The sequence below is a fragment of the Sardina pilchardus genome, chromosome 5 (genome assembly GCF_963854185.1).
Source record: "Sardina pilchardus chromosome 5, fSarPil1.1, whole genome shotgun sequence".
Lineage (NCBI taxonomy): Eukaryota > Metazoa > Chordata > Actinopteri > Clupeiformes > Clupeidae > Sardina > Sardina pilchardus.
Window position 1 is genome coordinate 11734665 of NC_084998.1, and position 15589 is coordinate 11750253.

A 15589-nucleotide genomic window follows, 5' to 3' on the forward strand; every position below is an offset into this window, starting at 1 on the left:
AGGCGCCACAGGTGCAGCAGAATGTCACCGTAGGCCGTTGATCCACACAGGTGTCGGAGGAGCTCCGGTGGCACCCCTCGATCTCTCTGGTGCCCTTCTCCAGGCTGGCATGACAACGAGCCTGAGAGAAAGAGACAGGATAGGCCTACAGTAGTGAGAGGGCAATGTGAGAGATAGTGGAATTAAATATAGCCAAATATATACAGTATCTTTCATGTCATACTGTATTTTATTTATATGTTAAAAACTTAATTTCTAAGTTGTTGTAAAATAATTAAGTTCTGCTACATCAAGATCCATGCTGTTCGCACAAAATGGAATTTATGGAAGATATTTCCACATTTTAAGTGTTTACTGGTAATGTTTTTGTATGCATTCGAGTGTACATTTTATGTATGCATATTCAAATGTTGTGTGCATGTTTAAATGTAAATTTTCTGTATGCATGTATGTATTTTTGCAAATTATTGAGCATCAGGCCCAACTCCTCTGGCAAGTTGACACAGCACAGATCATTTGCATCCTCCTCTGCATCTAATCAAATCATCTTCTTGAGGGAGGGGACAATTTTATCACACTGTTCAGATGGAGACACACAGCAGCCACAGAATTTCACACCGCTGTTGCACGAATATCAAGCCACATTTGACATTTGAATATGCATTTACACAGTGTGCAGAACAAGACGGTATGAAGAACAACCCTAATTTGAGCAGATATCTGTCCATTGAGACTGGACCAAAATGATGGGTAGAGGAGTTTCAGCCAGAGCTTAATTTACTTACATGCATTCATTTGGTAGACGCTTTTCATCCAAAGTGACTTATGTCAATTCCATTACAAGGGACTACATTGTCCCTGGAGCAACTTGGGGTTAAGTGCCTTGCTTAAGGGCGGTGGAAGCCTGGAATTGAACCCACAACTCTTCAGGCTACTGCATGCTAGCCCAGCTCCTTAACCTCTATGCTCCTACCGCCCCACACATATGCTAATTCATGTAACTTCTGGAAGCAAACCTCTCCAAATATCCCATCACCTGCAACACAGTGTTAAGTGTTTTCATCAGAGTAGAGTAGGTCACCGCTTGACAGTCACTCAGGCCTCTGCTCAGCCCTGTTGTCCATTCACAGGGGATCAGCGTCAGTGGCCCAGCCATGCTGCCCTAGTGTACTGTATCAGACAGCCGTACAGAGTGGAGCTGACACGTACACCGCTGCAGTCTCTGAAGGCGGTGTCAGTGCACTTTTGACATCTACGCCAGCTTCCGGACATCCTTTCATTTGTGTTCTCATGGAGTAATACTCTCCCTCCCATAGCCTTTCACCCTAATACACGAGGGAAGAAAAAGGAAAGGCGCAAAAAAAGTGTTCCAGATCACTGACCTTCATCAGATCTGGTAAAGGTTGGGACGATGCTGCTGTGATTAAGTGTTGCTGCTCGGGGAGTATCAAATCTAGTGTCACAACGGAAATCACCGGAACCAGTGGAAAGCCTAGTCCAAGTATGTCAGTGTCTTCAACTGACATTTTCAAAATTTTGAAAGTTGGAGACTCATGTTTCTGAAGGTGACTGTTGTTTGAGTAGCCTATTCATAAGCTGGAAAATATCCTAAGGATATAATTAATGTGACTCTTCATTTTTACCTAGCTGCAAAGATTTTAGCAAGAGAATTGTCAGTAATGAAGTGTATATTTTTTATTCAGATTGAAACGACTCATTAGCTAACCATGACTGGATCTAATAGGAGCATAATGAGCTCACATCAGTTGTTACTGAAATTGAGTGAGCTAGAGGACTGTGGTTCGTTGGTTGCCTGGTTGCACTTGTAAAGAGCTATTCAGACCGTGCTTTAAAACAGACACACAACAGTTGTTTTAGTCCTGCAGCCACAGGTGTGAGGTTGTGTTCTTCCTCCTAGATGTGAGGGCAACCCGTTTATGATGCGCACACTTTTCGCACAACATTGCCGAAATATGTGCAATAAGTGCCGACACATTTCCCTTCCCCCTATGCGATATGATCTCAACCCTTGTTGCATTTTCACATCCTTAATGCATGCAATACTTGGTCAGATAACTAGTGATGTTGTGCGTCAGCGTTTACGGCCACGTTCGGCTCGTCCCTTCAGGCTGTGCAGTGTGCACTAAAGAGCCAGGCCGCTAATCTGATCGATATTGCACCCTCTAAACTAGCTTCGGCTGATGGGCTCTGCCATCAAGATTCTCCCTGTTTGGCAACTATATATTAACTCATTCAGAATAACAATCTGTTGTCATCCGTGGTTTATTATCCAATTCAATACCCAATTATGCTTTATTTCTATGTAGCTGTGAATATGTTGCTGTGGAATTCTTGTTATTTTCTCAGTGATTCTTGCATGAGATTGTTGCATCAGATTAAAGTTGTTTTGTTTTCTTCTCTTTCTTTTATGGGGCGCAGCTGTGAAAGTACCACTTCATTTGTAAAGCCACCAATAGCATGCTAGCATATTGATCCTTTTTTCTCACAGAGATCAATGGCATCTGGGATGAGAGAGAGAGAGCAGGAGGGAGGGAGAGGCAGGGTGAGGCGGGGGTGCTATTTATGGTTTCATGTATGTGGTACTGGCACACACACACGCACGCACACACACACACACACACACACATTCACACACACACACACACACACACACACACACGCGCACACACACACACACACTCTCTGCCCTCATTTCCGGACAAACAGGGCAGCATCAGAGCACCAGAGTCAACCCCACCTCAGGCAGCCTGTCGGCCTCACAACAGCAGAGGCAAGGGCAGCAATGTGCTAGTCAACGTGCTAGTCAGCTTGGATGTGTGAGCTGAGCATATACTGTATGTTTCAGTGTTTCTGCATGTGAACATTAGTTTGCTATCTTGGAACATCATGAGGAAACTAATAGCTTATTAGTTGAATGTTTGGAGGTGGTGAAGAGAAAGGCAGTTGCTTTTCTTCTTATAACATTGCAATAGAATCCAGTCCATTTTCCATAGCATTATCGGGGACTTTGAAAACACTATCAGCCTGCAGTTTTAGCTGGTATGAGTCAATGTAACAGCTTCGCGTACATCTGAATATGCACATTTTGGCTTGTAGGCTTCAGGCTTGTAGTGGTTGGTAAATATCTATATGGTTGGAGGTAATTGCTTGGCATGGTATATCCCCTTAAAACACCTTTCCCCCCCCCCACCCTTCATTTCATTTGAGCATGTTCGGGTGGCTCTGGCCTCAGATGATCATTGTTCTGACTCCCACACTGCTGCAAATATGGCTCTCTCTCTGAGATGAAGCTGCCCATGCTGCTGGCTGTGAGGAATGCATGGGAAGTGGCCAAGCCTGCAGCGCAGTCTGCACAGTCTCCCCATGACACACAAAATTCAGAAAGCAATCAATTGCGACAAATTGACTTCTTTCGAAGGGTGCTTCACTTTGTGTGTCAGTCTCATGTAAAATAGTGGGCGATAAACACACACAACACGGTGTTATATAGAGAGACTAGTGTCAGACGTGTGAGTTTGTTTGGTTAGGTTGCTGTGTGAGCCTTTCACAAGATTATTGTGGAGCTCTCACCCTCACTTGGAGCACATGACCGACCGTGAAGCACAAGCTTTGCAAGAGCTGACCTTTTTTGCTGCGCACGCTTGACCTTTGCCTTCCTCACGCGGGCGTGCATGGAAGTGACCTGGCGAGTGGTTTGCTGACCTCAGCGCTGCAGCCCCCTTGTGACTGACCAGTCACCAGTATTCCTTCCCCTTTCACCTGGTCTGACCAGTCGGAAGAACCGCGGTGCTAAGCGGGACGCGAATAGAGAAGTTCTGCGGCCCTGCTTGTTCCACTGCCTCAGCAGCAGCACTTCTTGTGACCCTAGCGGCCTTTCGAAGACGGTGTGAGCTATTTTGAAGGTCATTGTGGGCTTTGTGTAGGTTGTATTAGAGACAGGAAGAGTTACCAAAGATCGGTGACCTTTGATAGCACAGACCACTTTGGCTAACAACTTTTTCCCCACATGTGCTGAGCAGTATGTTGCAACTCATGCGTTGCATAGACGTAGTTATTATCTACAACCCTTTTGGGCATGGGTGGTGTAGATGCTTGAAAAGGTTTTTGCGCACAAATGTGCTGTGGGATGCATGTTGAAAATGTCCTGCGTCATCCTCATCCCTGACGGTCCCAGCCTTGGGCATGTGTGTGGTTTTCCACATGATCTACAGGATATCCATGGAATCCTGCCTGTGGAACAGAAAGCTGATTTACCGGAGGAGCGGATAAACAGAGTGGCCCAACCACACACAGATGCTAAGCAGCCAGGGAATTTACATACGTTTATATGCCTGTTACGGCTATGCGAGGCTCTCTTGCTGTTTTCTAATTCAGTTTTTATACCTGAGGACAAACCTCTGTAGTGAGATTAACTCTCATTCTCTCATGTCTTGCTAAGTCTTCAAAGCTTCCCCCCCTCCCCACTCCTTTTCTCTGACTGAGCATTTTATTGCTCTCCTCCTCTTGAACCTTGTTTATGAGGCATCGTCGTGGTGAATGTTTCCAGACATTAGAGCCCGCTTGTCAGTGTCACAGGTGAGAGCGCAAAAGCGGCGTTCCCCGGCAGAGCCTTGCATTCTCCCAGACGTTCTATATGCACGCTTTGATTCCAGAACAAACATGTTTTAATTCTTTTGCAAATCCTTCTCGGCTTTACGTGTGCCTTGTGCTGAGCTCTCGTCTTTGTTCCCCTCTCAAACGGTGTTTTCAGTGTACTTGTGATATTGCTCATGAAAAGTGTGACTGTGACTAAGTGATTAATGCAACTATTGTGTTCAGTTCATGAATGCTGCTTTCCTGGTGTATTTGACCCCCCCCCCCCCCCCCCCCACACACACACACACACACTTCTTTCCAACAACCTCACATCTTGTTTCTGGATTGGATTCATTTCTCATGTCGTAATCAACCAGTCGTTCGGTAGAAAAAAAGGCCAGAAGACATTCCATAAGCTGACTTGGCTTGTCTCGAAGAAACCTCCGCAGGAATGTGCTGTGGGAAAATGTGTCTGCGTTTGATTTTGGCACTCAAAATGTGAACAGAGTAGCAGTTTTAATTTCTGACCTCTGACACGTTCCTCCCCTCTGAACACAGTGAGATCCAAAAGAACTCTGATGCTTCACTGCGGCACTGAAATGTTGCAATGCAGGCGCAACAGTACTAAATGTCCTGAAAACATGAAGAGACTGAATGCTTAGTATTTGTGTTCCACCGTAGTTCAGGACTGAGCAGCTTGCACTATAATCTCAGAGATAAATTTGTTTACCGCAAAGACTATGTTGGTGACTGTACGGTTGAGTAGCGATGTTCAGTATTTTCTCATGCACCGTTTTAATACCCAGAAATGCCACGAAATTTGCATATTGTGTGAATTTGTGTGTTGCATCTGCTGTTTTTAGAACCACTTGTGTGAACGTTTCACAGCTTCAACACCACCGCTTGGCCTGCTGCTTGTTTGGTCCACATCTCGATCTGTCCTGTTCTCTTATCTTTCGTTCAAATTTAGATGAACTGTGTTTGTGTTGACGAATTCCAAGTGAAGTAGTTTCATTTCTTCTGCTGAACTTTATAATTTCTGCCTGAGTCATCGCCAGCCCCAAATCTCTCCTCAATCCTTGAGATGTTCTTCGTGTATTTGCTCTGAAAATGTCACCGGGGCTTCTGTGGTTTGATTGCCTGTCTGAAATTGGAGTTATGAGAGCCGCGGTGTCGAGCGTCGTTAGTCTGGTGGCGAGTGTGCTTGTGCTCTGCGAACCTCTGAGGGAAGCGTTTATCAGCGCGAAGCAGGCGGGCCTCCTCGCCGCTGCCCTCTCTGGGGTACACCTGAGGGAGGGGCGCCAGGTCCAATTGTGCGTCCCCAGCAGGAAACTGCTGTCCAAAGGGCTTTTGTGCTGAAGTCTCCGGGCTGAGGCAGGAGGGAGGCTCGCGTGTCCCGCTTACTCCTTTCCCCTAGCGGCTCATTGTGAAGTTCTCCTCCAAGGTTCCCCTGGACTTTTGTGGCCCAACAGCCTGTGGTGAGATCACCGAAGGTCTTTCTGAGCTGAAACACTTGAGTTGTGTTCTGAAAGTCCCAGGAGTATTCTCAAACTCCCATTTGTATTAATATTCTATCCAGTTTTAGCATTATTCGTGTGTGTGTGTATGTGTGCCTTTGTGTATTCCTGTGCGTGTGTATTTGTGTGTGTGTGTGTGTGTGTTATTGTGCAACAGATGCACAGAGACACTGCCATTTGTTATCAACCCCCCGCTCACACTGTGAAGAACATTTATGATGTTTTTACACAGTCCCCCTCCAGAATGTGCGTCAGATTGCGATCATAATCTACAGGCTGTTTTAATGGGAATCGAGGGAGCCACATTAACTTCCAAAAATGCTCAAGGACACAGAACTCTCTGAGTCTGGGCTGAATTGAGAATGCAGATGTCTCTGTTTCCTCCCTGAATAGGTTTATCAGCGCGTGCATTTGATGAATATGTGTGTGTGTGTGTGAGCGTGTGTGTGTGTGTGTGTGTGTGTGTGCTGCTCGTGTGTACTGAATATCAAGTGACCGTGTACTGTATTGTTAATAAAGATAGCAGGTTTGGATCAGTGCAGTGACCTTGCTTCTTTCTCCCCGTCTCTTACAGGAGAAACCTCACTAAACTGTCTCTGATCTTCAGCCATATGTTGGCTGAGATCAAGGCCATCTTTCCCGGTGGCCAGTTCCAGGGTGACACCTTCCGCATTACCAAGGCAGACGCCGCAGAATTCTGGAAGAGGTTTTTTGGAGAGAAGTAAGTGAAAACTCCATTCATATATCTTTCTGATTATTATTTCTACTACACTATCTCCTTCTCCACTTTGACTGGTACGTACATTTAGGCACTCTCATCCTCTGGTAGTCTTGTGTTGTATATAACGTAACGTATAATAGACGTATAATAACGTACTCTCATCCTCTGGTAGTCCTCTGGTAGTCTTGTGTTGTATATAACGTAACGTATAATAGATACGTTTAAGCATTATCGCACGAGTGGGAGTGGTGTTGTTGGCCAATATCGCCACGGCTGTGGTTCGCCGCAGGCACGAAGCCGAAGGCTGAGTGCCGTAGGTAACTACAGCCGTGGCGATATTGGCCAACTACACCACGACCACGAGTGCGATAATGCTTTTATACAACAGTTCCATTGCCAACAAAAAAAAGGTACCCGAGTGCATTTTTAAGAAGGAGAATTATTATTTGCCATCGTTTTATTTAGCCCAGTTCCTCCGCTATGCTAAGTAGACCTAGCTCAGAACGCTTGTGGTTGCTATGCAACTGCTAAGTCAAAGAACATGGAATGCCGTCTCTGGTTAAATCAAAGCGAAGAATCAACGTCGCGGAGTGATTATTAGCTGTGAAGAGTCACCCGTGGTGATATCGGTTAATATCACCACTGATAGAACGCGTCTCGTCCAATCAGATATTGCTAAATCGTTCGACCGGACCTAACTGTTGTATAAGTACGGGATAATGGACGACACGCCGTGCGGTTATTCAAAGTTAATGCACGTTCTAGACGGTGATACGGCCCGACGCGAAGCGGAGGGACGTTCCATCTAGAAAAGTGCATTAACTTTGAATAACCGCACGGCGTGAAGTCCATTATCCCGCTTATTCCACTGTTGCCACTGCGTTGTGTTCGTTTCCGGTGCTAATTTAAATGTTTTAATCGCTAGAACTGTTTTGTTACTAGAACTACTTTTCCCAGACACATTTCAACTAATTTCTCAAACTGCGGTTACTAGTTCTAAATGGATGGTTACTATGGCCAAAAGCCAGTCGTTAGTTCTAATCTCCCGTTGTCAAGCTGGCATATCCCAAGATTCTGATCAACGTTAACTTTGAAAGATTGCTATTTTTCTTAGCCTACTGCCACCGAACTAGCTAAATGACACCTCTGTCATATGCTAAACGTTACTATGATCTGAACGTCTGTATTTTACAGCTTGTATGTAACGTGACAGTGCATTTAAACTTCACAACAAGTTTGGCGAATTAATATTCAAGTGTAATACGGTCAAAAACAATGGAACTACTTCATAGCCGTGCGTATATCTAAAGTTAATGCACACCCTTATAGAACGCAGGACAATGGGGAACTCAACCGAGCAGTGGAATAATACGTTATATACAACACAAGACTACCAGAGGACTACCAGAGGATGAGAGTACGTTATTATAACGTAGTATCTATTGTTACCTAGGGTGTCCTGTGCCATTAAGCTTGAATGTTTGTCCAAGTGACCTTGGAGAAAAGTGTCTGCTAAATGAGTAAAAGTAAATGTTGTGATATAACTGTATAATTATTAAGCAAACCAAACAAGCAAACCTGTTTAATAATCAGAGTATTTTTGTGACATAACGAGGTTATGGAATACGCAACCGAGCAGGTAGTTCTTTGAGCTCTTTGAGACGTTTCACTAAATAGCTTGTTCCTTTTACGCGCGGCCTCTTGATATACTGTACCTTCTTCCCGTCGGCATGAGTGGGCCTCTTTTAGCCACAGCCGAGTCAGTCATGCATGGCCGCAGAGTTGTGTTTGTAAAGAGTAAAGGTTATCTGGCTGCTTTGCATACAGCTGTCCGGTTAGTTTGCTGTGATGAACTCCTGCTCAGCGAGCGTGTTGTTTGCGATGTGTGTGAGGCGTGGATAAGGTAAGCCAAGGCCCCGACTGCTGCAGGCGGCCTGATAAGTGTTATGCTGAAGGCCTGCATCAGGCCGCTAACACTCTCCCCCTCCCCTCCTCTCTCCTCGGCTCACAGACCGGTCTCAACATGTACGCTGCTCTCTTTCTCTGTCTGTTCAGCTGTCCTTAGGCCCATAGTTTTGCCTCCTCACAGTATCCCTCCCCCTCCCTTCACACTTATAGCCAACCACATACGTGAGACTGCCTGTGTTCCATGGATGTGATTTGATCACGAAGGCTTGCTCTCTGCGAGCACTGGAGAGAGATTGACTCGAGGGCTCTCTACCAAAAGCAGTCACTTTACATGATGTTCCCATTCACTCTAAACACAATGCGAACACAGCCCTTTCTCTCGGGGTCTGAGCGTTGATCAATCGTCATCGTCATCGTGATCTGATTAGCGGCACCATTGACTGCTGCGTGTTCGGCTGTGTCGCTCACCCCATTACCAGACCTTTAAAGTGGGGCTCTGACGAGGTGCTGGCGGGGAAGAACCAGAGGCTGGAAACGGCCCGGGACAGCCCCCCCGATAGACTGGCCTTCTGAAGGGGGAAGAGCGCTACAGAGAGCATAGAGAGAGAGAGAGAGCGCCAGTCTCCTGCGTATATCCGGTTACTGCAGTGATATATTATAGATTATTATAAAGCCCGGCTTCCCGCTCCGCAGAGAGGAAGTGTCTTGTCACCGATACTCGGGATGGAGAGCAGCTTTTTTCCCCTTCTGACATCGGAAAAGCTCCCTACGCCCAGCCCCGGGGTCGTCCTCTAGACACGGACGCGGCACGGACGATGATGTGCCGCTCAGTACACGCAGCGCCACTGGGAGACATGACCTCTCCGGGTGATACGCTGTCAGCAATACTGACTCCCACATTTAAAGGAGAGTACCAGGCGCTAGAATATGAATGAAATAGGAACAGAATTGAGAGACGACAGACACACAATTAAATTGGCTTGAGTTTTACTGTTACTTACTGCACTAACATTGACATTAGTGTCTGGAAGGAATGAAGCAAACTTTAGCAATAGCAACCTAATGTGGTTGATTCTCATGGAGAAACAGGGAAAAATATCACTAATATAGCGTTATGTTTGACAAAATTCTCCTGCTTCATCCGCCTGTTCCACGGTGCCTCCTGTGTTGGTGCATTGGAGGAGTGGAGGAGTGCAGGTGCTGTGCTGGAGCGCTGGTGCTTTGTCCTCCTCTCTCGCTCTCATCACTCCCTGCTGGGCTGCAGCCCACGGCCATGGGTGTGGCCTCAGCCGCTGCACATCCATCGGCTGCAATATGGAAGGATGGCTGTGTGTGTGTGTGTGTGTGTGTGTGTGTGTGTGTGTGTGTGTGTGTGTGTGTGAGTGCGTGAGTGCGTGAGTGCGTGAGTGCGTGAGTGCGTGCGTGCGTGCGTGCGTGCGTGCGTGCGTGCGTGCGTGTGCCTGTGTGTGTGTCTGTGTGCAAGCACATATCTCTCTGTCTCTGTGTGTGTGCGTGTGTGTGTGTGTGTGTCTGTGTGTGTGTGTATGCAACCACATCTCTCTCTCTCTCTCTCTCTCTCTCTCTCTCTATCTCTGTGTGTGTGTGTGTTGTCACTGTGCCTCACAAGCAGCAGTGCTGACCTTTTAGACCTCAGACGTAGTGCTATTTTTCATTGCCATATGGTTTATCAGTCAGGCCCAACAAGCCGTGAAACGCTAAAGGAAGAAATAAAATAAATGGCCAGGCTCTCTAACTCGACGAGTGGGACTTGTTAAATGACAGATTGAGATGTTCTTTCTTTCTCACATTGTTACACAGCATTGAGTGGGATCACAATTTTATTAAGTGGTGTTTTTTAAAAAAGCTACTCGCTCAGAACAGAATTTTCTTAGTTAAATAGCTCTGCACACACAGTTCAATTTGAAAAAAAAAAATTCTCATTGAAATGCAGCTCATGATCATCAGCCAATGTAAGTGCAGTTTCCAACGGCAACACCGAAGGCTACTAGCTTGAGCTGTCAGATTTGTTCCTCTTCCTTAAAGAGAGGAGTGTTATTCCAGGGCAGAGTACTCTAGTCAGACTCATTTGTCCAGTGGTGAGCCGTGTCTTATCACAGCAAGAGCAAGGGGTTGATAAAGCCGTCTAAAAAGGCTATTTTAAGCGTTTGCTGGCTATCTACAATGCTCCCCTTGTATCTACTCTCCTCTGCAGCTTATGTAGTACATTATGTAGTACATTACTCTCTCTCTCTCTCTCTCTCTCTCTCTTTTTTCTCTTGCTCTCCCTGTGTGTGTGTGTGTGTGTGTGTGTGTGTGTGTGTATGTGTGGCTGGAACCTTTCTCATTTGCCGGGGGATGACAGAAACATGGTTAGAATGCATTGTATCATGAATTGCAACAAGCAACATTTGGAGGGTTAGTGGAAAGAACAGTAGTAGTGTTAGTGCTTGTGTGCGCGCCTGTGTGTGTGCGTGTGTGTGTGTGTGTGTGTGTGTGTGTGTGTGTGTGTGTGTGTGTGTGTGTGAGAGAGAGAGAGAGGGAGAGAGAGTATGTGTGAGTGTGTGTATGTGTGTATGTGTGTATGTGTGTGCGTGTGTGCATGTGTGTGTGTGTGTGTGTGCTTATGTTAATGCTTGCCCATGCTGTCCCATAGTCCTTCGAGCAGGCCTGAAGCGCTGTGGCCCCAGCAACCACCCTCTCCTCTGGGGGCTGGGGGCTCCTGTTGTGTGCTGAGGACAGTCCTGGCTCTGAACCCCAGCTCCTATTTAGACACGCTCTCTCTCTCCCTCTCTCTCTCTCTCCCTCTCTCTCTCGCTTTCTTTCCCTCTCTCTCTCGCTTTCTTTCTCTCTCTCTCTCTCTCGCTCTCTCCCTCCCTCTTTCTCTCTCTCTTTCTCCCCCTCTCACCCTTCCTCTCTCTCTCTCTCTCCTCTCTCTCTGTCCTTCTCCCCCTCCCTCTCTCTCTCTCTCTCTCTTTCTCTCTCCCCCCCTCTCTCTTTCTCTCTCTCCCTCTATCCCTACCCGTCGCACTCTGCTGACTGTGGCTCTGAGTGCCGCCTCCTGAGGCTGTGGGGAGCTCCTGGTATGTTGTAATTGGCTGTGACAGGAGGCCCTGTAGGCTGTCTGTTTGTGTATGTGGTGAGAGACACTGTCTGCCCATTAAGCAGTCCTCCACTCATTAAGGCCTTCGATATTTTAATCAGCCTAATTAAATCTCATCTCTTCCCCTGCCCATCCCCTCCATACCTCATCAGAGACCCACACCTACCAGGGTGAAGCTGTTCTTCATCAGCAGTCCGCGATGGACACCCTTAGGAACGATACGATCATAGTCGACTTTCCAGGAAATGTCCGCGTAAACGTATGTCTTCTGTCTATGCTAGTTGAGCTCTCAATCAAGACATTCTATCGTGCAGGCCAGGCAGTGCAAAACAGATTTCAGTGCAAAAGAAAAACAAAATTCACGTTTTTTTGTATTTTTTTATTCACATACAACAGTATGACGAGATCTATTTCTTTAAGTGCCTTGAAGAGTGTCACAATTCATATCTCACACTTTAACCCCAGTAGCATTAGCATTGGACACTTCATACATTATACGTTATGCAAACGTTGTTTTTCTGTTGACAAAAAGAAGGGGGGGAAAAAAACCCAGAAACCTTGCATATAAGAAACAGGAAATTGGCCACTCACTCTATCTCAACTCACAACACTGGATCACCAAATCTTAGATAGCTATTAATCTCATGAATATTAGCATACGGCTCTAGCACCAGGGTTGTTGGTGTGTACAGTGTACAGTGTGACTTTTCCAATGGCCTCAGAGGAGAGTGGCCAGGGGAGTGGTGCTTAAGTAAATGGATGTGAAGGAGCGTTGATTCAGCACGGAGAGGGTCACTGTGCTTATGAATGTGGCCGTCCCTCTGCGGCGCTGCACTGTGCTGTTTGCCACCCTAATGAAATGCATGTGTTGAGAAGTCATCTACGGCAGATGGGGGCTGCAGCTTTCAGGGCCGTGCTTAAACATTTAATGGGTGTTAATCATACAGTAAATCCTGATATCGGAGTGTTAATGGAATGGGTGCTTGATTTCGCACCAGAGTAGGTATTAACAAGAATTATTATTTATTTACTTACTTACTTTTTTAATGCACCGACCGTTATGATAAAGCATTTTAGCACAACATTTCATGTAATATTCTAAAGAAGTTTTTGCCATTTCTACTTGATACTTTGAAACTTCTCAGCACAACTTTTCTCCATTACATTTCCTCCCAAGCATCTACGTTGTTCTCCTCTTTACAAAGTCATGCATCAGAAGTCTTAGTACAACAGAGGAAATTAAAACAGGTCTACCAGTTTGTTGACTATCAATCACTGCTACGGTTACGCCACGACTACTCCTACCATGCCAGCTGCCCACTAGGTGCTACCAGGTGCTAGATGGTTTCTATCCTGTGAAAGGGAGATAATCTGTGATCACACAGTGAGATTAAAGCAGAATGTTTTGTGCTGTCGGCCATGATGTCAGTGCACACAGCACCATGACCTGATTTGGCTGCGCTGCTCTGCGCTGCTCAGCTGAGCAAGGAACTGGATCATTTAGGGCCAAACATCAGATGGTCATGCAATCCTCCTGAAATGCTTTAAATAGTTAATCGTGTGTGCAACACCTCCACACTTTCCTTCTCACTCAGAAGCCAGGATTTTTTGCTCATTTCTGTCAAGGTTTCACACCACCCTCCAGACGTTCTTTCTTTTTCACAGTTTTGATTAAGTCTGTTTTTGCTGGCAGATTTTTGAAGGTCAGTGTTGGTGTCGTTTTTCCATCTGCTGAGACATGTGGTTATATGAAGAGACACTCATAGTTCACCATGAGGGTGGAACCTTCTTCGAGGCTTGTTTTCTCAGGAAGATGTCATATCTTCCATTTTGTGATGCCTCGGTTTATCACACAACCAAGTGTTTCCTGTAAATGTAACGTGCATATACAGTATAGTATGCATACTGTATGTCCTGGAGCTTCTCTTTATGAACAAGATTCAAGGGGGTGTGTCTTTACAAAGCTGTTTAACTGCATTCCATTTATTTTTCACTAATCATTATACTCTAATCACTAAGATTATACTCTTGCCAGAAATGTCATCTTTTACAAAATAATGGACGTGCAAAATCTTTAAGCAAAATATGGACTTGCATAATCACACATCAATGTATGTATTCTTTCTGTACATGTAAAAATGTGTATATTATTACTTTATTATTCAACAATGTCCTCTATGTTTCCCGTCCATTCTTAAATGGCACTTGTGGCAAAACAGACTACAATTGTTCTAATATGACATGTCATGTGCCTCCTGAAGAACATATGATTCATGTCACGTTGTAATCTTATATTGTCTGATAGATATCATAATAACCCCTAAAAAAGGAACTACTTCAAAATGTTAGTGTGTTGAGCACACTGTATAAATGTAATAATCTCTAAATCAGTGCCTAGAAGGAATCTTATTTCCTGCTGTGTGTCTTAATATATCGCTTGTTGTCTGTGATCACTTCCTAACAAACACTTGTGGTAGTTGTCTGTCTTATTCAATAATTTCCTGTCTTTTTCAGGACAATTGTGCCATGGAAAGTCTTTCGACAGTGCCTTCATGAAGTACATCCAATCAGCTCGGGACTAGAAGCCATGGCCCTAAAATCCACCATCGATTTGACCTGCAATGACTACATCTCTGTCTTTGAGTTTGACATCTTCACCAGGCTCTTTCAGGTAGAGTAACAGCTCACAGCTCAACCAGTGAGTTTTGGCATATCCTCTCTTTGTGTGTGTGGTTTCCATGAGTCTATACACGCACACACAACTAGAGAGACTTGCAGGGCTGTTTTCTAAAATGTCAGAGACAAATCATCAGTCATTAGCGGCATGAAAAGTGAAACTGGGGATTACCTTTTTTCCTTCCAGTGTGGGTGGCTGGTGTCACTCACCGAGGTCCCCAGTCGGTGAACAACAACCGAAATTCTGGTGAACACAGTCTGTATGTGTCACACAGCAAAGCCCTGCCACCAAGCAGCTTCAAAGGCCCTGTCAGTAATCAGAGGTGGGCACAAATACGTCAAGAACAAATCAACTACAAACACTGGCTCATAAAATGTTACAAAAATAAAAGGCAAAATACTGCTGTGGGAAATGTATTTCATTAAAATACAAGTAATTAGTCTGTATTATTTGAAAATACACACACAGTATTCATGGTATACCAACTTTTATAAGAAGTTTATTATTGGAAACGTATACCCAAGAGACAAGAAATACTATTTTCTGACAACTGACAACAAGCAGGCTTTGTGGAATCAACTGTAACAAATCAAACTACTGTGGTGGAAATCTCACGCCAACCAGCTTACTTTAAGAACAAATTAGTACTCTGAAAACCTTGATCCGAGGAAACACGCTGAGAGAAAGTAGCCGTTGAACTGTCAGTACTACAAGGTGACACAGCCTGACTAAGACTGTAACCCAATGCAACACTGAACAGCAGAGTGAATGTATATTCTGCAGAATATTTAGCCCAATTTGACATCTGCACAAAATCTGAAGCTGGAGCAGCTGACATCTTGGCCAACCAATCAGGGATGTGACATCAGTCCACCTTTCAAAGCGTTTTTGAGGGTTGTCATGGAAACTGCTTTCTTCAGATAACCTTTTGCCCTTGTTAACCAAATATACTTGTGAAGCTATGGTCACAACCCCAATAACTGTCTGCAACTGCTATATTCTTCAGATCGCAGTCAGCAATCAGCAAAACAAGCATAAAAACCTGAGGTGTAAGCAAAATAAAGAGCTGA

The 15589-nt window shown here is 45.2% G+C and overlaps 1 protein-coding gene across 4 annotated transcripts in view; it reads left to right on the forward strand.

Moving 5' to 3' along the window:
- The window catches only part of cblb (Cbl proto-oncogene B, E3 ubiquitin protein ligase), a 55094-nt gene that overhangs the window by 17011 nt on the left and 22494 nt on the right, over positions 1-15589 (forward strand). For all 4 annotated transcript variants that reach the window (XM_062536468.1, XM_062536470.1, XM_062536469.1 and 1 more), the window contains exons 4-5: positions 6688-6834; positions 14357-14513. In XM_062536468.1, the coding sequence (XP_062392452.1) occupies positions 6688-6834; positions 14357-14513 (304 nt within the window). The remainder of the gene's footprint in view (positions 1-6687; positions 6835-14356; positions 14514-15589) is intronic.